The sequence below is a fragment of the Coregonus lavaretus genome, assembly GCF_964263955.1.
Source record: "Coregonus lavaretus genome assembly, contig: SUPER_35_unloc_3, whole genome shotgun sequence".
NCBI classification, from domain to species: domain Eukaryota; kingdom Metazoa; phylum Chordata; class Actinopteri; order Salmoniformes; family Salmonidae; genus Coregonus; species Coregonus lavaretus.
The window spans coordinates 542,809-567,590 of NW_028167179.1; the positions used below are offsets into that span (position 1 = coordinate 542,809).

Consider the following 24,782-nt stretch of genomic DNA (forward strand, 5'->3'; position numbering starts at 1 on the left):
TTGGGCTTTTCATGCACGACAGTGTCTAGGGTTTACCGAGAATAGTGCGACAAACAAAACACATCGAGTCAGCGGCAGTCCTGTAGGCGAAAATAGCTCGTTGATGAGAGAGGTCGAAGGAGAATTGCAAGAATCGTGCAAGCTAACAGGTGGGCCACAAACAGGCAAATACTGGCACAGTACAGCAGTGGTGTGCAGAACGGCATCTCGGAACACACAACTCGTCGGTCCTTGTCACGGATGGGCTATTGCAGCAGAATCCCGGTTCCTGTTTCGTCATGCTGATGGTAGAGTCAGGATTTGGCGTAAGCAGCATGAGACCATGGCCCCATCCTGCCTGGTGTCAACAGTACAGGCTGGTGGCAGCAGTGTTTTTTCCTGGCACACGCCATACCTTGTAGAATTCATGCCAGGAAAGCTGTAAAATCAGATTTTAAAAGAAGACAAAACACCTCACGGCACAACGCGGACTGTGAAGAGATGCGCACACACACTAACACACGCACTCTAAAAACACACACACAATAACTCAAATCGCCCGTGTACTCCTTCCAAAGAACGCTTTTTTTTTTTTACTTTGGCAAAGGGTAAAGTCTGCCAAACTTCGTAACAGATTATAGTTTTTGAAAGCAGAAAACTGTATTGAGATCAAATGTTTCATTGATTAAAAAATTAACAGAATGTTGGCCAAAATCCATCTCGCTCCATCTTCTCCCACTGCTGGCCACTGGGCTTCCTCTCATCACCATATTTGGTAGTGAGTGGAAACGCCAAACAGATGCTTCACATTTATACATCCGGTGAAATATTTTGGCCTATAGGTTCAAAGGAAGCCAAGGAAACTAAGACAAATGTTTATTCTAAATGATAAACAAGCAAATAAAAAGAACATATCAAAAGGACTACATGATTCCGCATTAACAGATTTGATCACCTAATTTTTTGTACATAAAGGAACAGGTACCACCTGATTATGCCAAATAGTGTTGGGTGGGGGGTGTTATAAAGGTGTTATCAAAAAGAGGGACATTATATTTGTTATGAACAGAACATAGGCAAAACCAAATTCAGAGGGTGAATATAGTTACACTTCAATGACAGTGTTTTGGCTATGCCAGCACACCAAACAATAAGTCTGTATCGTGAGAATGTGAGCGTGCACAGATGCTCAATTTAGTCATCCAAAAAACGTCTTACCCAAAGACACTTCACATGATAACTACAATATGTCAGCTAAAGAATGGTTCCCAGATATCCCCTGCGTAAAACTCAAGCCACACTGCTACGATTTCTTCCCATTGTGGACACTCCTATGTCTGATAAGGATACTCAGGAAGGAGAAGCTCTTGTAACATAGTTTGCACTTAAAGGGCCTCTCCTTGGTGTGAATGGTCTGGTGCTGCTTCACATATTTAGCCTTAGCGAAACGCTTCCCACATGTGGGGCAGGCGTACGGCTTGTCTGCATCCATCCTAATGCTCGGCCTCCCATGTTCTGACCCAATAACACCAGAGGACGTAGAAGCAGGAGCCACCACTCTCAGGTGGTTAGTCTTTGAGCTCCCTCCTTGACCTCTAGCCATTGTTTGGGTGTTGTTGGGATTGTGTGCTGTGTTATAGGCTAGGTACCTCTCGTGTTGAACACCCATCCTGACCCTGTCTATATTCGTGGGGTAACCATGAGGTAACTGAGGAAGGCTAGACCCAGGTCCAGGCTTTCTATGAACCCATTCACTAGGCATTAGATTAGATCCTGAAGGAGAAGACAGACTTCCTGTTAGATTCCCATCAGGGGAGTCTCCCACCACTCTCTGTGAAGGTTGAAGCCCAGTGTAACCTGCTCTGTTCATCATGGATACTGTGGTGTTTGTATCATAGGAACAGGAGGGTCTATCTCTATCAGCCCCAGGCCCTGCTTCATCCCTGCACTGAGTCTGTGAAGAGAAGGGTCTGGGCTGCAGACTGGATCCCTGACTGGAGCCTCTGTCACTCTGATTCAGTCCACCTGTACACTGATTGTGTTCTATGTGGTGGAGTCTCTGTCCCTCGCGGTTGGGTCCTGGTTCCGACTCGGGAAGGAAGAGTGATGGCTCCTGATCCAGGGGCCTGATCCGGGGCCAGGGTTTGTAACCAGCCGCTTCAGAGGTCCACTCTCTCCCACCAGTAACACTAGATATCAGCAGGTCTTCATGGACTGCAGACTGCAAACAAATATTGTACAGAAAAACATAAAGGTTTATATTATAAACTCTTTGCTGTACACACAGAAACATGACAAGATATAAAATGTTAACCACAGTCAAGCCCATCTCTAACACTGTAATTCAAGTACCTAACAATATGGAGCCATTATAGTTTATTATTTAAAGACATGTACATATGTGTTGAAACTCAGTCCCTGCAATGATAAAAAAAATAATAAGTCAGTCAGCACAGATTCAATATTGTATTTAATTTAACGTGAAGTACAGTACTTTTATTGCACAAAACGATATGTGACGAGTAGAATAACCTTTCTCACTATGGTAACACTTTACCTTTTCTGTAAATCTGGTACCCTCGATTTGATTATTAAATGAATTTTGGAATACTTTGGAAAAGGTTCAACATTACACACAGATTTACTACTTCCTGTCAATTAAGGCACTGACTATCCTTATCTCACTATAAAACACCTGTATCAACCTAAAGGGACATAGTTGTCACTCTTCATCAGTGAAGCATTTTTACAGACACCATCACACCAACCATCATCACCAACTATACATAGGCCATGTGCATTTTCTGCTGGTGTATCCTGAGGTAGCTCCTCTGAGAACCTCTTCCCGCAGTGCGTACAGGCGAACGGCCTCTCTCCCATTTGGACCTTCAGCTGGTGCTGGTGGGAGAACCTCTTCTCACACTTGTGGTAGCAGTATGATTTCTCCCCTGTGTGGACCCTATGGTGCCTCTTCAGGTTGAACGAGTGGGAGAACCTGGTCTGGCACAGATGGCAGCCGAATGGTTTCTCCCTCATGTGCATCATCTGGTGGATCTCCACCTGTTTGGGGAAACTGAAGGCTTACCCACAGAACAAACACTGGAAGTGCTTCTCTTTGCCACCGGATCTACTGATAGCGTTACTACTACTACTGTCGTTTGTCAACGGGCTTGTGTAGCCATTTAGTGTTGAGGCACTGGCATTGTCTGAGGTCTGGTTTAACATTAGGAGAGTGTGTGGAGGACGAAGACAGGGAGTGTCAGTGTTGTCACAGGGTCCATGTTCCCGTTGATAGATCCTATAGAAGGCAGGCTGAAGGCATCACCTGTTAGGGGGTCAACCTGAGGTGCAATCAGTCTCTCTGAAAAACAACTATAGGAGCAGGATGGAGCATTGCTAGCGGAGTCTGTGTCTGTTCTCTTCTGCTACATACCGACACCTCCCCGACCCCGCAGACCAAATCTATGCATCGCCCTGGTCTCAGCCAGTCTGTTGTCATGTGTTCGACTGTCTGTTTCTGGTTGTGGTTAACAGTGTTGTTCCCCAGCCCAGAGTTGAGGATGCTGTCCCATCCACTGACCTCCACTATGTTTTCCTCTGGGCTCTTTGCTGCACCGGTCTGGGAATCCAAGATGGCCGCCCAGTCTCCTCTGTTAGCCTCCAGCCAACCACCTGCAGGAAGAGGTTACAAAATAGACTTTAAAAACATGGCAGGGAACTCTACATATGGAGTTTTTTTCATCAATTACCTGGTTAAGTTCATACATTATAATGTGTGTTTTTGTATGCAAACATAAGTTGTATTGATTTCATTTTATGAAATTGAAGATCTATTACTGTATGTAGGCTATATGTATTTCTCCCTTACCTTGCTCCCCCATCTTTAGTTCACTCAGAAGGTCAATGCTCTCTGGTCCGTCTTCTATTGTCTCCTCTTTGACCAGCAGCAGATCAGGCTTCCCATCCTCCATGTCTACTGACTGTAAGAGATGCAGAGTGAGAGGATGTTGGATCAAGAAATCTGATATGAGCACCCTGTTATGGAGCATGTTCTGATTGGCCAATGAGGGATTTGCCCCTGACCTAATACCATTCAGACTGTAGTTCTCACGTTTTTGCATATATGACAAAATTCCACATTTTTGTTTGTCTGTTTCACACACATCCGTGTGCTTTTATGGGAAAAATATAAATGAGGTTCTTAGTTTACATGTTAGAACTCAAACTCTCGATACGAGGTAATTGAGGCACATGCACGTACCGATAGGACGCAGAACTGTGGTTCTATGTAGAAGCCAGGCAACAAAGTTTTAACTAAGCCTCTAAAATCAAATAGATCAATATATCCCCAAGCGACTGGGAAAGAGTGAGCGATCAGTTATGTACAACAGTAAACCAATCAGTTGGTAAAGCGGCGCGGCGACATGAATCCAACAAGCCATTCCTTCCCCCAGAGGAAAAGATGAGCAACTAGGAGACGCAAACGAGAGTAATGAACAGCTAAAGCATATCCAGGAAAACATAGCTAAAATGCTCTCAACGCACACCAAAGAAAACTGTTGTTAAAAAAGTAGATTTGTTCGAAAATAAAGTCTATTGTGTCAGACATGCACATACAAGGCGTGCGCATGAAAGAACAAGACAAAAAATGAGCCTGCTGGAAACAAAGTTGCAAACTTTAGAAGATGAATTGGACCAGCAAAAAAACAGAATGAGACAAAACATGAGAATGTTGTTCTTACCAGAAGACGAGGAAAAAGGAAGAACGCTACTATCAGACCAAAGTCAACATTCTGAAAGCACAGGGGGGAAAGGAGATCAAAATCCACAGCCAGTCCATTCGATTCGTCTAGGACCTGTCTGCTAGGCTGAGAAAACGCAAGGAATACATTCCGATCAGACAGTCACTGGAGAAAAAAGGAATCAAATCTCAACTACGCTTCCCGGCAGTGCTGTGGGTATGGAAGGGAATGCAAAGAATGGAATTCACAAGTGCCGATGAACCCTAATCAAGCTACAATAAACCTTTCCAGTTGAAGAAGGAGAGCCCCCTGTTCTGAGAAGAGAACGAAGTAGGAAAAAACAGAGCGCACTAGGCTACATACAGTGATGCCTATGATCAGCTTATCGTAAATTGAGATAATATTCTTTCCCCCTCCCCCCAATACAAACTATAATCTACTTTCCCCAAGTAACTGTTCTTCTCTAGGAAGTAACGATAGAAGTAGCCATTGGGCTACAAAATAGGAAATATAGCATGTATGTCAATAACAATTTGGTCCCGCTTTTTTAAAAGTGCATCTTATGAAGGCTTAAAGCCTTCATATAGGCGTCATAACACTACATAGATGCTTCACAAATCATTTATAACCGTATATCATGCTCTATAAATATTAATAATGTGGCATAACTGTGTGACATTTATACTGCATGAAATACGGTTAAAAGATGATTTGTGGCCCATTTATGCAGTGCTTATGAAGCCTATTTGAATGCTTAATGAAGCCTTCACATGAAGTGGAACCAACTGTTCTATGGATGGATGTGTGTGTGTCTGTTCATATGAATGGGAGTGTGAAGAAGGGTGAAATAATGTGTGGGAGGGAGAGAATGGGTGTGTGGATGCATAGAGTATATGTGAATGAAGGAGAATGGATGAGTAAGTCGATGTATGTAAATGTGTCTGAGAAGTAGGGAGGGTGGAAAAAGACAGGAGGTTGTGACAAGCTTGGCTTGGAAAAGAGGGATTTAGGATTTATCTATACTACAATGTAATTTTTATTTTTGTGACTTGCAAACCTGCTGTAAAATGAAAAAGAGTTCTGGAAAAATTAGAAGAGGAGGTCAATTCATTATTATGCCTTGTTTGCCATTATAGGTAAGTTCCAATGGTGGTTATTGGTGAGAGTAGAGGGACGGGGGAGCTGGGATGGCATCAGACTCTTCCCTGAAGTACAGTGAGCTCCAAAAGTATTTGGACAGTGACACATTTTTTGTTGTTTTGACTCTGTACTCCAGCACTATGGATTTGAAATTATACAATGACTATTTTTATTTATTATGGATCTCCATTAGTTCTTGCCAAGGCAGCAGCTACTCTTCCTGGAGTCCAGCAACATTAAGGCAGATATATACCATTTTTAATATTACATTACATTTCATAACACTTTACCCAGTACATTTAGTGTGTTCCCTCAGGCCACTACTCCACTATCACATATTTACAATACAACATCCATGTATGTGTGTCTCTTCACAGTCCCCGCTGTTCCATAAGGTGTATTTTTATCTGTTTAAAAAAAATCTGATTCTACTGCTTGCATCAGTTACCTGATGTGGAATATAGTACCATGTAGCCATGGCTCTATGTAGTACTGTGCGCCTCCCATAGTCTGTTCTGGACTTGGGGACTGTGAAGAGACCTTTGGTAGCATGTCTTGTGGGGTATGCATGGGTGCCTGAGCTGTGTGCTAGTAGTTTAAACAGACACCTCGGTGCATTCAGCATGTCAACACTTCTTACAAAAACAAGTAGTGATGAAGTGAGAGATTGACATGCATATTATTAATGTTTGCTCTCCGTATACATTTAATGGCCAGCCGTGCTGCCCTGTTCTGAGCCAATTGTAATTTTCCGAATTGTCTCCCTTTGTGGCACCTGACCACATGACTGAGGTTAAAGTGAAGACTGTCAGATTTTATTTAAGGTTATTGTCATCCATATCGGGTGAACCGTTTAGAAATTACAGCACCTTTTGTACATAGTCCCCTCATTTTAGGGGACCAAAAGTATTGGGACAAATTAATTTATGTGTATTAAAGTATTCAAAAGTTGAGTATTTGGTCCCATATTCCTAGCACGCAATGATTACATCAAGCTTGTGACACTACAAACGTGTTGGATGTGTTGCTGTTTATTTTGGTTGTGTTTCAGATTATTTTGTGGCCAATAGAAATGAATGTTAAATAATGTATTGTGTCATTTGAGTAACTTTTATTGTAAATAAGAATAGAATATGTTTCTAAACACTTCTACATTAATGTGGATGCTACCATGATTACGGATAATCCTGAATGAATCATGAATAATGATGACTAAGAAAGTTAGACGCACAAATAGCAGTGTGTTTGTGTGCAAGGCTTAAAAGAGGTAGCTCCTTATTAAATACATTATTAATCTTTATTTTCAAGCTGTTGGCTGTAGGCTACGTCCCTTTTCAACACACTACATGTAAATCTACATAAAAAAAGGGGGGGGGGGGACTCATTTGAGATTCGAAGCCTTGCAACAATCTGCGTCAATTACGCAGACTAGGTAATTTAAAGAGAGAGCAATTTCACCAGTCAGTCAAATACACGTGATAGTTGCTTTGATGATCAGAACATGTGGTTGGACTGAGGTATGTTAAGGACACTATCATGAACAAGTGTTGGAACACGTCCAACTACGTCAACGATTTTAATTGGCTGATGCAGAACTTGTTCCAGGATATAATCTGATGAGACCAGCTACAATTTAGCGTTTTGTGTCCTGCAAATCAAACATTTTAATTGGCTGATATGCATTTTCAGCCGCAGAAACTAATTCAATTTAAATTGTTGCTTATGTTCCCCACTAAGTTTGAGTCCTACACTGTAGTTACAGAATGATTTCATTCTTTTTAAACCCATTATGGGACATAAATATGATGTGGGTAAAAATAAGTCTGCTGTCAAAAGTCAGACAAACCCGACTAAACTATTGACGTGTACAGTAGGTGTTTGTTAGTGTGTGGGTATGTGTAGGTATATTTAGTAAGTGTATATTGGTTATAAAGCGCTGTCGTGTGTATTTTTTTGTTTTGTTATTTCACCTTTATTTAACCAGGTAAGCCAGTTGAGAACAAGTTCTCATTTACAACTGCGACCTGGCCAAGATAAAGCAAAGCAGTGCGATAAAAACAACAACACAGAGTTACATATGGGGTAAAAAAAAACATAAGGTCATAAAATACAACAGAAAATATATATACAGTGTGTGCAAATGTAGCAAGTTATGGAGGTAAGGCAATAAATAGGCTATAGTGCAAAATAATTACAATTAGTATTAACACTGGAATGCTAGATGTGCAAGAGATTATGTGCAAATAGAGATACTGGGGTGCAAAAGAGCAAAATAAATAACAATATAGGGATGAGGTAGTTGGGTGGGCTAATTTCAGATGGGCTGTGATCGGTAAGGTGCTCTGACAACTGATGCTTAAAGTTAGTGAGGGAGATAAGAGTCTCCAGCTTCAGAGATTTTTGCAATTCGTTCCAGTCATTGGCAGCAGAGAACTGGAAGGAATGGCGGCCAAACGAGGTGTTGGCTTTGGAAATGACCAGTGAGATATACCTGCTGGAGCGCAGACTACGGGTGGGTGCTGCTATGGTGACCAATGAGCTAAGATAAGGCGGGGATTTGCCTAGCAGTGATTTATAGATGGCCTGGAGCCAGTGGGTTTGACGACGAACATGTAGTGAGGACCAGCCAACAAGAGCGTACAGGTCACAGTGGTGAGTAGTGTATGGGGCTTTGGAGACAAAACGGATGGCACTGTGATAGACTACATCCAATTTGCTGAGTAGAGTGTTGGAGGCTATTTTGTAAATGACATCGCCGAAGTCAAGGATCGGTAGGATAGTCAGTTTTACGAGGGCATGTTTGGCAGCATGAGTGAAGGAGGCTTTGTTGCGAAATAGGAAGCCGATTCTAGATTTAACTTTGGATTGGAGATTCTTAATGTGAGTCTGGAAGGAGAGTTTACAGTCTAACCAGACACCTAGGTATTTGTAGTTGTCCACATACTCTAGGTCAGACCCGTCGAGAGTGGTGATTCTAGTCGGGTGGGCGGGTGCCAGCAGCATTCGATTGAAGAGCATGCATTTAGTTTTACTAGTGTTTAAGAGCAGTTGGAGGCTACTGAAGGAGTGTTGTATGGCATTGAAGCTCGTTTGGAGGTTTGTTAACACAGTGTCCAATGAAGGGCCAGATGTATACAAAATGGTGTCGTCTGCGTAGAGGTGGATCTGAGAGTCACCAGCAGCAAGAGCGACATCATTGATATACACGGAGAAAAGAGTCGGCCCAAGAATTGAACCCTGTGGCACCCCCATAGAGACTGCCATAGGTCCAGACAACAGGCCCTCCGATTTCACACATTGAACTCTATCTGAGAAGTAGTTGGTGAACCAGGCGAGGCAGTCATTTGAGAAACCAAGGCTATTTAGTCTGCCAATAAGAATGCGGTGGTTGACAGAGTCGAAAGCCTTGGCCAGGTCGATGAAGACGGCTGCACAGTACTGTCTATTATCGATCGCGGTTATAATATCGTTTAGGACCTTGAGCGTGGCTGAAGTGCACCCATGACCAGCTCGGAAACCGGATTGCATAGCGGAGAAGGTACGGTGGGATTCGAAATGGTTGGTGATCTGTTTGTTAACTTGGCTTTCAAATACTTTCGAAAGGCAGGGCAGGATGGATATAGGTCTGTAACAGTTTGGATCTAGAGTGTCACCCCCTTTGAAGAGGGGGATGACCGCGGCAGCTTTCCAATCTCTGGGGATCTCAGACGTTACGAAAGAGAGGTTGAACAGGCTAGTAATAGGGGTTGCGACAATTTCTGCGGCTAGTTTTAGAAAGAAAGGGTCCAGATTGTCTAGCCCAGCTGATTTGTAGGGGTCCAGATTTTGCAGCTCTTTCAGAACATCAGCTATCTGAATTTGTGTGAAGGAGAAGCGGGGGGGGGGGGGGGGGGGCATGGGCAAGTTGCAGCGGAGGGTGCAGAGTTGGTGGCCGGGGTAGTCAGGTGGAAAGCATAGCCAGCCGTAGCAAAATGCTTGTTGAAATTCTCGATTATTGTAGATTTATCGGTGGTGATAGTGTTTCCTAGCCTCAGTGCAGTGGGCAGCTGGGAGGAAGTGCTCTTATTCTCCATGGACTTTACAGTGTCCCAAAACTTTTTGGAGTTAGTGCTACAGGATGCAAATTTCTGTTTGAAAAAGTTAGCCTTTGCTTTCCTGACTGCTTGTGTATATTGGTTCCTAACTTCCCTGAAAAGTTGCATATCGCGGGGGCTATTTGATGCTAATGCAGTACGCCACAGGATGTTTTTGTGCTGGTCAAGGGCAGTCAAGTCTGAGGAGAACCAGGGGCTATATCTGTTCTTAGTTCTGTATTTTTTGAATGGGGCATGTTTATTTAAGATTGAGAGGAAATTACTTTTAAAGAACAACCAGGCATCCTCTACTGACGGAATGAGATCTATATCCATCCAGGATACCTGGGCCAGGTCAATTAGGAAGGCCTGCTCGCTAAAGTGTTTTAGGGAGCGTTTGACAGTGATGAGGGGTGGTCGTTTGACCGCGGACCCGTTACGGACGCAGGCAATAAGGCAGTGATCGCTGAGATCCTGGTTGAAGACAGCGGAGGTGTATTTAGAGGGTAAGTTAGTCAGGATGATATCTATGAGGGTACCCATGTTTACGGATTTAGGGTTGTACCTGGTAGGTTCGTTGATAATTTGTGTGAGATTGAGGGCATCTAGTTTGGATTGTAGGATGGCCGGGGTGTTAAGCATATCCCAATTTAGGTCACCAAGCAGTACGAACTCTGAGGATAAATGGGGGGCAATCAATTCACATATGGTATCCAGGGCACAGCTGGGGGCTGAGGGGGGTCTGTAGCAAGCGGCAACAGTGAGAGACTTATTTCTGGAAAGGTGGATTTTTAGAAGTAGAAGCTCAAACTGCTTGGGCACAGACCTGGATAGTATGATAGAGCTCTGCAGGCTATCTCTACAGTAGATTGCAACTCCACCCCCTTTGGCAGTTCTATCTAGACGGAAAATGTTATAGTTGGGGATGGAAATTTCAGAATAGGGTGAGATCAGATGTGATGTATATTAAAGAGAGTCTCAATGAAAGTCTTCGAATGAAAGGTCCCATTTTGTGTTTATTAAACATAAACAAGCGTTAAATACACCATATGAAAACCACACATACGTCTCAACTAACAATCTGCATGAACTTGATGAATTGCATTCATTTTCTCGAATAAAATAGTTGAATGGAAGTAATGAAATAGACATTTGTGAACATCATATAGCCTACACAGTACAAACACAATATATAACATACTTTGTAGGCTTACATATCACTCAATGTCTGGATGCAATATTCTACCCAGGAATATTCAACACTGATATATTCTCATTATTCCAAACGCATCTATGGATCTATTCTGCTGACAACAATGAAAATTAATATTTCTCTTTAATGCAGGGTTTGAACTAAGCTGTCGAGTGGAATGGTTACTTTTATGTTATAGAGTGGAATGTTTTTTTTGCTGGTGTATCCTGAGGTAGCTCCTCTCTGAGAATCTCTTCCCACAGTGCGTACAGGCAAATGGCCTTTCTCCCGTATGGACTTTCAGGTGCATCTTCAGATGGTCCTGGCGGGAGAACCTCTTCTTACACTGGGGGCAGCTGTAGGGTTTCTCACCTGTGTGGACTCTCTGGTGCCTCTTCAGGTCACGAGCCTGGGCGAAGCGCATGTTACACTGGGTACAGCTGAAGGGTTTCACCCCTGTGTGGACCTTCTGGTGGATCTCCACCTTCTGGAGGCAGCTGAAGCCTTTGTTACAGAACATGCAGAGGAACCGTTTCTCTTTATTATTGCCTGACGTGGCTCCCCCTCCCTGAGCCTGGGCTCTAGCCCTGTCGTTTGGGGCCAATACCTGATCGAAAGGTATGCGGCCGTGTGAATCGGAAGGCCCCACCGATGTGGACACTGGGTCACGATCCCTGAACGCGTGTATAGGAGAGTGGGTCATGACATTTGGATTTGTCTCTAAGCTTTCCCTGTAATCTAAGAAATCTGTGCCCTGTGAGTGTCCGTCTCCTAGGTGACTATCTGCATTCCATGTGGGAGAAGCATCGCCCTCCACTTTCACAGTCACCTCATCTACGACTATAACCTCCCCTTTCTTATCTAAGCACCCTTCAGAGTATACACTACTACTGTACTGGTTCCAGTCCCCTCTAGACAGATCAGTCTGTGTCTCTAAACCCAAGGGCATGTTGCCAGGGTCCATCTCTGTAGCGTAAGAACAAGACGGTAAACCGCCAGTGTCTAACGCGTCACCATCCCCACGGGAATGAACCGTCCTCTGGCTCTGGTGAAATACGGGTAAGAACTCTGAACCGGGAGCAGGAGGACAGCCCAGTGTCCCCAATCCCAGTCTCTCTGGGTCTGCTCTGTGGTCAGATCCTGTGGGTAAGAGCCTTTCTGTTAAAGTCTTGGTGTCTGTCTCTGACTTGAGGACGGAGTTCGGCGTTCCACTGACCTCAGTGATGCTGCTTCGGGTCCTGGGCGGCGCTGGGGCGGTGGTAGGGTCTCCAGTCTGGATGTCTCTGCTGTGCCGTGGTTCCTCCTCTCCTTCAGACATCTCCTGCTTGACCCCAGGACCTGCAGCCTCTGCATCTGCAGACTGACACAAAGAAGAGAGGAGGTTATTACAGGTACATGAGTAGAATTGGATAACAATGTCGCAGGGAAGTTTCACAAGCTCCCCTATGGCAGATGTACATGTAAGCAAGTGAATAGCTGAGGGGAGCCTTTCTGAAATAAACGGGCCACATTAGATTTACAAAGTAACTGTAATTTTTATGCAACACTATTACACTAACCTCTATCATGATAACGTGCTGGGTTGAGGTTCCACTCCCCTCATCAACAGTAATTGGTTGGTCATCTCTCCATGAATTGTGCTTCACTGGCTTCACAAAGCTCCTGTGGCCTACAGTGAGATGTCCTTCACCTGAGAAAGTGATTGGGGGGAAAAAATAGGTTGTTATGTTGGCTACTGTCTGCTCAACGGTATAGACCCTTTTCTGTGTTTGCAAACACTGCCGCATGAGGGCGATTTGGTTGCAGAACACGGGGGAGTTCTCATTTTAAGGTTTGTATGAAAGTCCTGCTTAACATAACATTGTAAGCATATCAAATCACATTTTAAGTCACATGCGCCGAATACAACAGGTGTAGATCTTACAGTGAAATGCTTACTTACAATGCAGTTAAGAAAGAATACTAAAAAATAAAAAAATAAAAAAGTATATAAATAAATAATACGAAATAAAAGTAACAAATAATTAAAGAGCAGCAGTAAAAATAACAATAGCGAGGTTATATACAGGGGGTACCGGTACAGAGTCAATGTGCGGGGGCACCGGTTAGTTGAGGGGGGGCAATGCAAATAGTCTGGGTAGCCATTTGATTAGATGTTCAGGAGTCTTATGGCTTGGGGGTGGAAGCTCTTGGACCTAGACTTGGCACTCCGGTACCGCTTGCCGTGCGTTAGCAGAGAGAACAGTCTATGACTAGGGTGGCTGGAGTCTTTGACAGTGGTTTCTACAGCTGCACCATCGAGAGCATCTTGACTGGTTGCATCACTGCCTGGTATGGCAACTGCTCGGCCTCCGACCGCAAGGCACTACAGAGGGTAGTGCGTATGGCCATTACATCACTGGGGCCAAGCGTCCTGCCATCCAGGACCTGGTATAAAGCTTGGCCCCAGTGATGTACTGGGCCATACGCACTACCCTCTGTAGTGCCTTGCCGTCGGAGGCAGAGCAGTTGCCATACCAGGCAGTGATGCAACCAGTCAGGATGCTCTCGATGGTGCAGCTGTAGAACCTTCTGAGGATCTGAGGACCCATGCCAAATCTTTTCAGTCTCCTTAGGGGGAATAGGTTTTGTCGTGCCCTCTTCACGACTGTCTTGGTGTGCTTGGACCGTGTTAGTTTGTTGGTGATGTGGACACCAAGGAACTTGAAGCTCTCAACCTTCTCCACTACAGCCCTGTCGATGAGAATGGGGGTGTGCGCGGTCCTCTTCTTTTCCTGTAGTCCACAATCATCTTTGTCTTGATCATGTTGAGGGAGAGGGTATACACTACTACTGTACCGGTTCCAGTCCCCTCTAGACAGATCAGTCTGTGTCTCTGACCTCCTCCCTATAGGCTGTCTTGTCATTGTCGGTGATCAGGCCTACCACTGTTGTGTCATCGGCAAACTTAATGATGGTGTTGGAGTCGTGCCTGGCCATGCAGTCACGAGTGAACAGGGAGTACAGGAGGGGACTGAGCACGCACCCCTGAGGGGCCCCCGTGTTGAGGATCAGTGTGGCGGATATGTTGTTACCTACCCTTACCACCTGGGGGCGGCCCGTCAGGAAGTCCAGGATCCAGTTGCAGAGGGAGGTGTTTAGTCCCAGGGTCCTTAGCTTAGTGATGAGCTTTGAGAGCACTATGGTGTTGAATGCTGAGCTGTAGTCAATGAATAGCATTCTCACATAGGTGTTCCTTTTGTCCAGGTGGGAAAGGGCAGTGTGGAGTGCAATAGAGATTGCATCATCTGTGGATCTGTTGGGGCGTTATGCAAATTAGAGTGGGTCTAGGGTTTCTGGGATAATGGTGTTGATGTGAGCCATGACCAGCCTTTCAAAGCACTTCATGGCTACAGACGTTAGTGCTACGGGTCGGTAGTCATTTAGGCAGGTTACCTTAGTGTTCTTGGGCACAGGGACTATGGTGGTCTGCTTGAAACATGTTGGTATTACAGACTCAGTCAGGGAGAGGTTGTCAGTGAAGACACTTGCCAGTTGGTCAGCGCATGCTCGGAGTACACGTCCTGGTAATCCGTCTGGCCCTGTGGCCTTGTGAATGTTGACCTGTTTAAAGGTCTTACTCATATCGGCTACGGAGAGCGTGATCACACAGTCGTCCGGAACAGCTGATGCTCTCATGCATGTTTCAGTGTCACTTGCCTCGAAGCAAACATAGAAGTAATTTAGCTCGTCTGGTAGGCTCGTGTCACTGGGCAGCTCGCGGCTGTGCTTCCCTTTGTAGTCTGTAATAGTTTGCAAGCCCTGCCATATCCGACGAGTGTCGAAGCCGGTGTAGTACGATTCGATCTTAGTCCTGTATTGACGCTTTGCCTGTTTGATGGTTCGTCGGATGGACAACCCAAAAATATATGGCTCTGGTTCCAATAGCCTCTTTTAGAATCTGAGAGTGAAATATTTACACACTCGTCTCTAACATGTAGGCTCAGCATTCCCTAACAGTCCCATTACAAGTCAGAATGTTGAACAAACTTCATTTCAACTTACTTTACCTGTTGTCCGCTGATTTTGTCACCATGTCGGAGGTAAACTGATACAAAATATCCACAGGGAAGTGTTATCAACCCTACCTTCAGTACGCTGGTCTGTATATCGGTTTGTTTAATTTATTAATTTTCAATACTGATGCAATTCGCACTTGACAAACACTTGCACAATATGGCCGAGCATAACCGAACGGCGAACACTTCCAGCTGATTGCGAGGAAACGTGCTTCGGTCAACATACGTGTCAAAAGATTGAAAATACAAACGATAGAACCTACCAGCGCCGCAAAAACAACCCTTTCCTATGGATACCCTATCTCCAGCTCCTACCGCCAAAAGGACCAACAGCATGAATAACCGGTAAAGTAAGGGTAAATATCATTTTATTTAACATTCTGGCTTGTAGAGACTATTGAATATTTTCTTGGGGCTCCAATCATGGTTACATTAAGACACCATGGAGCCGGCGCGAGACATGGGTTGAAGAATTTACAACCGTATAGGGCTATGCCACTGTACTCCAGATTTGACCTTTATCCACACTGCTCCATCGAGAAGATTGAAATACTGCTTGTTTTCCTGGAAAACTGCCATTTTCGTCCTCATGCTAGCGAGCATTCCAAAATGGCTGTGATACACTACATGGCCAAAAGTATGTGGACAGCTGCTCCAAATCTCTCATTCCAAAATCATTGCCATTCATATGGAGTTGGTCCCCCCTTTGCTGCTATAACAGCCTCCACTCTTCTGGGAAGGCTTTCCACTAGATGTTGGAACATTGCTGCAGGGACTTGCTTCCATTCAGCCACAAGAGCATTAGTGAGGTCGGGCACTGATGTTGGGCGAGTAGGCCTGGGTCGCAGTCGGCGTTCCAATTCATCCCAAAGGTGTTCGATGGGGTTGAGATCAGGGCTCTGTGCAGGCCAGTCAAGTTCTTCCATACCGATTGACAAACCATTTCTGTATGGACCTCGCTTTGTGCACGGGGGCATTGTCATGCTGAAACAGGAAAGGGCCTACCCCAAACTGTTGCCACAGAGTCGGAAGCACAGAATCGTCTAGAACGTCATTGTATGCTGTAGCATTAAGATTTCCCTTCACTGGAATTAAGGGGCCTAGCCCAAACCATGAAAAACAGCCCCAGACCATTATTCCTCCACCACCAAACTTTACAGTTGGCACTCTGCATTCGGGTAGGTAGCGTTTTCCTGGCATCTGCCATACCCAGATTAGTCCATCGGACTGCCAGATGGTGAAGCGTGATTCATCACTCCAGAGAACGTGTTTCCACTGCTCCAGAGTCCAATGTCGGCGAGCTTTACACCACTCCAGCCGACGCTTGGCATTGCGCATGGTGATCTTATGCTTGTGTGCGGCTGCTCGGCCATGGAAACCCATTTCATGAAGCTCCCGATGAACAGTTATTGTGCTGACGTTGCTTCCAGAGGCAGTTTGGAACTCGGAAGGGAGTGTTGCAACCGAGGACAGACGATTTCTACTCGCTTCAGCACTCGGTGGTCCCATTCTGTGAGCTTATGTGGCCGAAATAGCCGAATCCGCTAATTTGAAGGGGTGTCCACATATTTCTTTGCAGTGGCAGTGGCTATTGCTAGCTAGCATGAGGACAAATGGCAGTTTTCCGGGAAAACTAGCAGTATTTCAATCTTCTTGATGGAGCAGTGTGGATAAAGGTAAAATGTAAACAACAGTAAAGGTAGGGTCGGTATCTTCTGGCAAGGTGACCTGCTTTTATTCCGCATCCAAAAGTCGCGCGCATTTGTTTAGAATATGATATTGAATCTTTGCACCAGATAGCTAGTAATCAGGGAATTTCAATTATTGCATACCATCCAAAAACTGACCAAGACCCAATTCTGGGTAACATCTGAACACATGTGCAGGGGGGAACAGGGCGACAAGCAATTAACTTTATGAACGGCGACAGCCTTCTGCAAAATATACCTCTTGCCATTCTTCTGTACCGGTCTAGGATCTTGACACTACTGGTGTGACTGGCGAGGGCGCGCTCTCGCATTGTCACATCTGCGCGCTCCCGTGCCACCTTCAGTTCCTGTAGCTTCCTCCGCAATGCCCCGTTTTCTTTCTGGCTTTGAGAAATTTCCAAACGAAACACAGCATAGTCGTCGTCTACGAGTTTACAGATCTCTGCCACGGCTGCATTCGCTAGCACCTCCATTATGGAGGCTATTTGAGTGTGAAGAACCATACCGTTGCAGTTAGCCATTGTTAGCTAACGTGATCAGCTACCTAGTTACCGTTACCTAGATAATATATATTAACCAAGTCCTGGCACTAACGCGAATTAAAAACTACAGTGGGTATGTGAGTGACGCTATGCAGTTAAAGGACTGATATTTTTGGTTCCATGGTGTCAATAAACGTCTAAATAACAACGCTAACGTGGAAATAGTTTTTGGTCACTTCCGTTTACACTAAAGAGAAAGGATCTTATTGGTTGGCGTCATAGCTCAACTGGTGTGGTTAAATTAAAAAGGTATGCGCGCTGTTCTTTGAAATACTGTACTGCTTAGAGTGTCATTGCGATCTATAGAGTTGCTGTTTTCTCGTCACTTAACTCGTGACATTCCTGGATTACTCATTATATGAATAAAGTCCGATTAAATCAACAAATACGATAGTCAGTTGAAAAAACGTTAACGGTACAACTAATGGTGTTGTGCAATCTTTTTTAGGTGAGGGAGCGCAAAATCATGCCAATGACGTCATAATTTCCTCAATCAATGTTTGACACGACAGATGTAGCCAATTTAATAGCTTATAGAATATACATAAAATGCATCCTCCAATTGCAACGTCTACCTATTCCCACACATAGGGTGCGTTCGTAAATTCACTCTGGCTATCTACTCCGATTTCAGAGCACTCTCGTCTGAGTGTGCCAGAGCGCAGAAAAACGGATGAAATTATGAACGCTCAATACCCGTTGAATATGGCCGGTGTCAGGAAACGTCGGCAAAAAAGCGTAATTAAATTGTTGCCAGCAGCATAGTTACAGTCACCTACGATTAGGATCAAATGAAAACAGCCTAACCAGCTCTGCTAGGGCGAGTAAAATGGTCAGAGTGAGGCGTTCTCTCATTTGTGTCTAGAAGTAGCTAGCAAACGTTAGCTTGGGTGCATGATTGCCGTTTTGAGGTCAGAACGGTCGGATCAACCCTACTCCTCCAGTGTGCGCTCTGAACGCTCCGAGAGCGAAACCCTCAATTTACGACACTCACACAATCTGACAACGCTCTGAATTTACGAACGCCCAGCGCGCACTCTGTCATACCAGATTGAATTTACGAACACACCCATATTGTCTCGAAAGTTTATATTTTTAAATCCCTTTAAACACCAAGTTAGGAATAGGCTACCTCATTTCGAAATAGGCCATCACTTTCAATCATGTATGATAATTCGTCACGTTATACCGGTGAAACGTCCAAACTGCATCTCCTTGACAATCATTTAATTGATCTCAATCAGTTTCATAGAAATATGCATTACTGAACAAAAATATAAACGCAACATTTAAAATGTTGGTCCCATGTTTCATGAGATGAAATAGAATATCCCAGAAATTGTCCATACACACAAAAAGCTTATTTCTCTCAAATTGTGTGTACACATTTGTTTACATCCCTGTTAGTGAGCATTTCTCCTTTCCCAAGATAATCCATCCACCTGACAGGTGTGACTTATCAAGAAGCTGATTAAACAGCATGATCATTACACAGGTGCACCTTGTGCTGGGGAAAATAAAAGGCCACTCTAAAATGTGCAGTTTTGTCACACAACACAATGCCACAGATGTCTCAAGTTTTGAGGGAGCGTGCAATTGGCATGCTGACTGCAGGAATGTCCACCAGAGCTGTTGCCAGATCATTGAATTGTAATTTCTTTACCATAAGCCGCCTCCAACGTCGTTTTAGAGAACATGGCAGTACGTCCTACCGGCCTCACAACCGCAGACCATGTGTAACCACGCCAGCCCAGGACCTCCACATCCACATCCGGCTTCTTCACCTGCGGGATCGTCTGAGACCAGCCACCCGGCCAGCTGATGAAATTGAGGAGTAGTTCTGTCTGTAATAAAGCCCTTTTGTGTGGAAAAACTATTTCTGATTGGCTGGACCTGGCTCCCAAGTGGGTGGGCCTATGCCCTCCCAGGCCCACCCATGGCTGCGCCCATGCCCAGTCATGTGAAATCCATAGATTAGGGCCTAATTTATTTATTTCAATTGACTGATTTCCTTATGAACTGTAACTCAGTAAAATCGTTGAAATTGTTGCGTATCTATTTTTGTTCAGTATATACACTATATAAGGCTCCTTCACAGCTTCTACCCCCAAGCCATAAGACTGCTGAATAATTAATCAAATGGCCACCCAGAGTATTTACATTGACCCCCCCTTTGTTTTTACGCTGCTGCTACTCACTGTTTATTATCTATTCATAGACATGAATCACGCTTCACCATCTGGCAGTCCGACAATCGAATCTGGGTTTGGCGGATGCCAGGAGAACGCTACCTGCCCGAATACATAGTGTTATCTGTAAAGTCTGGTGGAGGAGGAATAATGGTCCGGGGCTGTTTTTCATGGTTCGGGCTAGGCCCCTTAGTTCCAGTGAAGGGAAATCTTAACGCTACAGCATACAATTACATTCTAGACGATTCTGTGCTTCCAACTTTGTGGTAACAGTTTGGGGAAGGCCCTTTCCTGTTTCAGCATGACAATGCCCCCGTGCACAAAGCGAGGTCCATACAGGAATGGTTTGTCGAGATTGGTGTGGAAGAACTTGACTGGCCTGCACTGAGCCCTGACCTCAATTCCATTCAACACCTTTGGGATGAATTGGAACGCCGACTACGAGCAAGGCCTAATCGCCCAACATTAGTGCCCGACTTCACTAATGCTATTGTGACTGAATGGAAGTCCCCGCAGCAATGTTCCAACATCCAGTGGAAAGCCTTCCCAGAAGAGTAGAGGCTGTTATAGCAGCAAAGGGGGACCAACCCCATATTAATGCCCATGATTTTGTAATGAGATGTTCGACAGGCAGGAGTCCACATACTTTTGGTCATGTAGTGTAGTTCATCTCAGCGAAGCACTTTCCACACGTGGGGCAGGCATACTTACTGTTTGTCGGCGTCCGTCCTCACGCTCGGCCTCCCACGTTGTGACCCAATGACACCAGAGGAGGTAGAAGCAGGAGCCACCACTCTCAGGTGGTTAGTCTTTGAGCTCCCTCCTTGACCTCTAGCCATTGTTTGGGTGTTGTTGGGATTGTGTGCTGTGTTATAGGCTAGGCACCTCTTGTGGTGAACGCCCATCCTGATCATGGATACTGTGGATACTGTGGTGTTTGTATCATGGGAAGAGGAGGGTCTATCTCTATTAGCCCCAGGCCCTGCTCCATCCCTGCACTGTCCCTCGTGGTTTGGTCCTGGTTCTGACTCGGGAAGGAAGAGTGACTGATTCTGACCAAGGGCAAGGGTTTGTGACCAGCCGCTTCAGAGGTCCAGTCTCTCCCACCAGCAACACCGGATATCAGCAGGTCCTCATGGACTGCAAACACAAATTGAACAGAAAAGTGTAAAGGGGTTATATAAGAAACTCTTTGCTGTACACACAGAAACATTACATATTATAAAATGTTAACCCTAGTCAAGCCCATCTCAAACCCTTTCATTCAAGTACCTAACAATATGGAGCCAATTGAGTTTATTATTTATAGATTTCTTCCATATGTGTTGATTCAAGAATTAGGTACAGTGGGGAAAAAAAGTATTTAGTCAGCCACCAATTGTGCAAGATCCACTTAAAAAGATGAGAGAGGCCTGTCATTTTCATCATAGGTACACGTCAACTATGACAGACAAATTGAGAAGAAAAAAAATCCAGAAAATCACATTGTAGGATTTTTAATGAATTTATTTGCAAATTATGGTGGAAAATAAGTATTTGGTCACCTACAAACAAGCAAGATTTCTGGCTCTCACAGACCTGTAACTTCTTCTTTAAGAGGCTCCTATGTCCTCCACTCGTTACCTGTATTAATGGCACCTGTTTGAACTTGTTATCAGTATAAAAGACACCTGTCCACAACCTCAAACAGTCACACTCCAAACTCCACTATGGCCAAGACCAAAGAGCTGTCAAAGGACACCAGAAACAAAATTGTAGACCTGCACCAGGCTGGGAAGACGGAATCTGCAATAGGTAAGCAGCTTGGTTTGAAGAAATCAACTGTGGGAGCAATTATTAGGAAATGGAAGACATACAAGACCACAGATAATCTCCCTCGATCTGGGGCTCCACGCAAGATCTCACCCCGTGGGGTCAAAATGATCACAAGAACGGTGAGCAACAATCCCAGAACCACACGGGGGGACCTAGTGAATGACCTGCAGAGAGCTGGGACCAAAGTAACAAAGCCTACCATCAGTAACACACTACGCCGCCAGGGACTCAAATCCTGCAGTGCCAGACGTGTCCCCCTGCTTAAGCCAGTACATGTCCAGGCCCGTCTGAAGTTTGCTAGAGTGCATTTGGATGATCCAGAAGAGGATTGGGAGAATGTCATATGGTCAGATGAAACCAAAATAGAACTTTTTGGTAAAAACTCAACTCGTCGTGTTTGGAGGACAAAGAATGCCGAGTTGCATCAAAAGAACACCATACCTACTGTGAAGCATGGGGGTGGAAACATCATGCTTTGGGGCTGTTTTTCTGCAAAGGGACCAGGACGACTGATCCGTGTAAAGGAAAGAATGAATGGGGCCATGTATCGTGAGATTTTGAGTGAAAACCTCCTTCCATCAGCAAGGGCATTGAAGATGAAACGTGGCTGGGTCTTTCAGCATGACAATGATCCCAAACACACCGCCCGGGCAACGAAGGAGTGGCTTCGTAAGAAGCATTTCAAGGTCCTGGAGTGGCCTAGCCAGTCTCCAGATCTCAACCCCATAGAAAATCTTTGGAGGGAGTTGAAAGTCCGTGTTGCCCAGCGACAGCCCCAAAACATCACTGCTCTAGAGGAGATCTGCATGGAGGAATGGGCCAAAATACCAGCAACAGTGTGTGAAAACCTTGTGAAGAGTTACAGAAAACGTTTGACCTGTGTCATTGCCAACAAAGGGTATATAACAAAGTATTGAGAAACTTTTGTTATTGACCAAATACTTATTTTCCACCATAATTTGCAAATAAATTCATTAAAAATCCTACAATGTGATTTTCTGGATTTTCTTTTCTCATTTTGTCTGTCATAGTTGACGTGTACCTATGATGAAAAGTACAGGCCTCTCTCATATTTTTAAGTGGGAGAACTTGCACAATTGGTGGCTGACTAAATACTTTTTTCCCCCACTGTATCACATATTGAGCAACAACCGTCCCGTATAAGGGACACCGATCCCCTAGAGGTTAAAACCTGTTTTAAGACAACAACAAAAACTCAGTGGAGTAGGTTTTAGGATGATAAGACACTGCTCATACAAACTCTGAGCCAAGAGCAAAATCAATTCACAAAAGTTTCTCAGCTGGTAATTACGATAGTTTGAGGTGGAGCAAAGGAAAGATAGTGAAGAAGGTGCATTGACATTGTTGCAAATGATAAGGGAATAACCAATCACAATGAGGCAGCACGCTTCAGACAACCAAGGTGAATGTGACTGTACATTACATTAAATGTTGCAATGGTAAAACGTTAGATATACTTTTCGCCTGACATGATCACTTTGCCAACTCTTAATTCTTGCCTAATTTGTCGGCATGCATAACCTTTAACCAATTCTGATGATTAAGTGGATTTTTGATAATATAAGTATTATATCAACACTTGTCACTCCGGTTTAACAACTCTAAATCTCACACAGCAGGTATCAAGTCACATAATAATAATCAATAATAATAATCAAGTCACGCCCATAATGTTGCATAAAACGTTTGAAAGGTCTATCATTTTCATCGAACACAAAGTTAACATGAATCCCTAGATGCCTTCAGTTGGCCAATACTTATAGGCATACCCAATTTAGGCATATTTTGTGATGCCCAATTTGATATTGCTCTCCAAAGAGAACTTGAAATAACATAATGTACAGTGGGGAAAAAAAGTATTTAGTCAGCCACCAATTGTGCAAGTTCTCCCACTTAAAAAGATGAGAGAGGCCTGTAATTTTCATCATAGGTACACGTCAACTATGACAGACAAAATGAGAAAAGAAAATCCAGAAAATCACATTGTAGGATTTTTAATGAATTTATTTGCAAATTATGGTGGAAAATAAGTATTTGGTCAATAACAAAAGTTTCTCAATACTTTGTTATATACCCTTTGTTGGCAATGACACAGGTCAAACATTTTCTGTAAGTCTTCACAAGGTTTTCACACACTGTTGCTGGTATTTTGGCCCATTCCTCCATGCAGATCTCCTCTAGAGCAGTGATGTTTTGGGGCTGTGGCTGGGCAACACGGACTTTCAACTCCCTCCAAAGATTTTCTATGGGGTTGAGATCTGGAGACTGGCTAGGCCACTCCAGGACCTTGAAATACTTCTTACGAAGCCACTCCTTCGTTGCCCGGGCGGTGTGTTTGAGATCATTGTCATGCTGAAAGACCCAGCCACGTTTCATCTTCAATGCCCTTGCTGATGGAAGGAGGTTTTCACTCAAAATCTCACAATACATGGAAAAACAGCCCCAAAGCATGATGTTTCCACCCCCATGCTTCACAGTAGGTATGGTGTTCTTTGGATGCAACTCAGCATTCTTTGTCCTCCAAACACGACGAGTTGAGTTTTTACCAAAAAGTTCTATTTTGGTTTCATCTGATCATATGACATTCTCCCAATCCTCTTCTGGATCATCCAAATGCACTCTAGCAAACTTCAGACGGGCCTGGACATGTACTGGCTTAAGCAGGGGGACACGTCTGGCACTGCAGGATTTGAGTCCCTGGCGGCATAGTGTGTTACTGATGGTAGGCTTTGTTACTTTGGTCCCAGCTCTCTGCAGGTCATTCACTAGGACCCCCGTGTGGTTCTGGGATTTTTGCTCACCGTTCTTGTGATCATTTTGACCCCACGGGGTGAGATCTTGCGTGGAGCCCCAGATCGAGGGAGATTATCAGTGGTCTTGTATGTCTTCCATTTCCTAATAATTGCTCCCACAGTTGATTTCTTCAAACCAAGTTGCTTACCTATTGCAGATTCAGTCTTTCCAGCCTGGTGCAGGTCTACAATTTTGTTTCTGGTGTCCTTTGACAGCTCTTTGGTCTTGGCCATAGTGGAGTTTGGAGTGTGACTGTTTGAGGTTGTGGACAGGTGTCTTTTATACTGATAACAAGTTCAAACAGGTGCCATTAATACAGGTAACGAGTGGAGGACAGAGGAGCCTCTTAAAGAAGAAGTTACAGGTCTGTGAGAGCCAGAAATCTTGCTTGTTTGTAGGTGACCAAATACTTATTTTCCACCATAATTTGCAAATAAATTCATAAAAAAATCCTACAATGTGATTTTCTGGAGAAAAGAATTCTCCATTTGTCTGTCATAGTTGACGTGTACATATGATGAAAATTACA

The 24,782-nt window shown here is 44.3% G+C and overlaps 1 protein-coding gene across 1 annotated transcript; it reads right to left on the minus strand.

Annotated features, from left to right (window-relative positions):
• Nucleotides 1-930: 930 nt before the first annotated feature.
• LOC311110327 (uncharacterized protein) lies at nucleotides 931-17,612 on the minus strand. Its single transcript, XM_084188871.1, has 6 exons — nucleotides 17,132-17,612; nucleotides 12,686-12,816; nucleotides 12,343-12,486; nucleotides 3,848-3,959; nucleotides 3,560-3,651; nucleotides 931-2,200 (listed from the first exon to the last, which is right to left on the minus strand). The coding sequence occupies exons 1-6, from the start codon at nucleotides 17,412-17,414 to the stop codon at nucleotides 1,283-1,285; spliced, it is 1,680 nt and encodes a 559-aa protein (XP_084044997.1). The 5' UTR covers nucleotides 17,415-17,612; the 3' UTR covers nucleotides 931-1,282.
• Between the last annotated feature and the right edge of the window lie 7,170 nt (nucleotides 17,613-24,782).

Coding starts and splice junctions, on each gene's coding strand:
- LOC311110327 (XM_084188871.1), bottom strand. CDS start 17,414: ATGGCTAACTGCAACGGTATGGTTCTTCACACTCAAATAGCCTCCATA. Junction 12,817..17,131: donor GTACAGAAGAATGGCAAGAG/GTATATTTTGCA, acceptor TCACTTTCTCAG/GTGAAGGACATCTCACTGTA. Junction 3,960..12,342: donor CCCGAAGCAGCATCACTGAG/GTCAGTGGAACG, acceptor CATCTCTTACAG/TCAGTAGACATGGAGGATGG.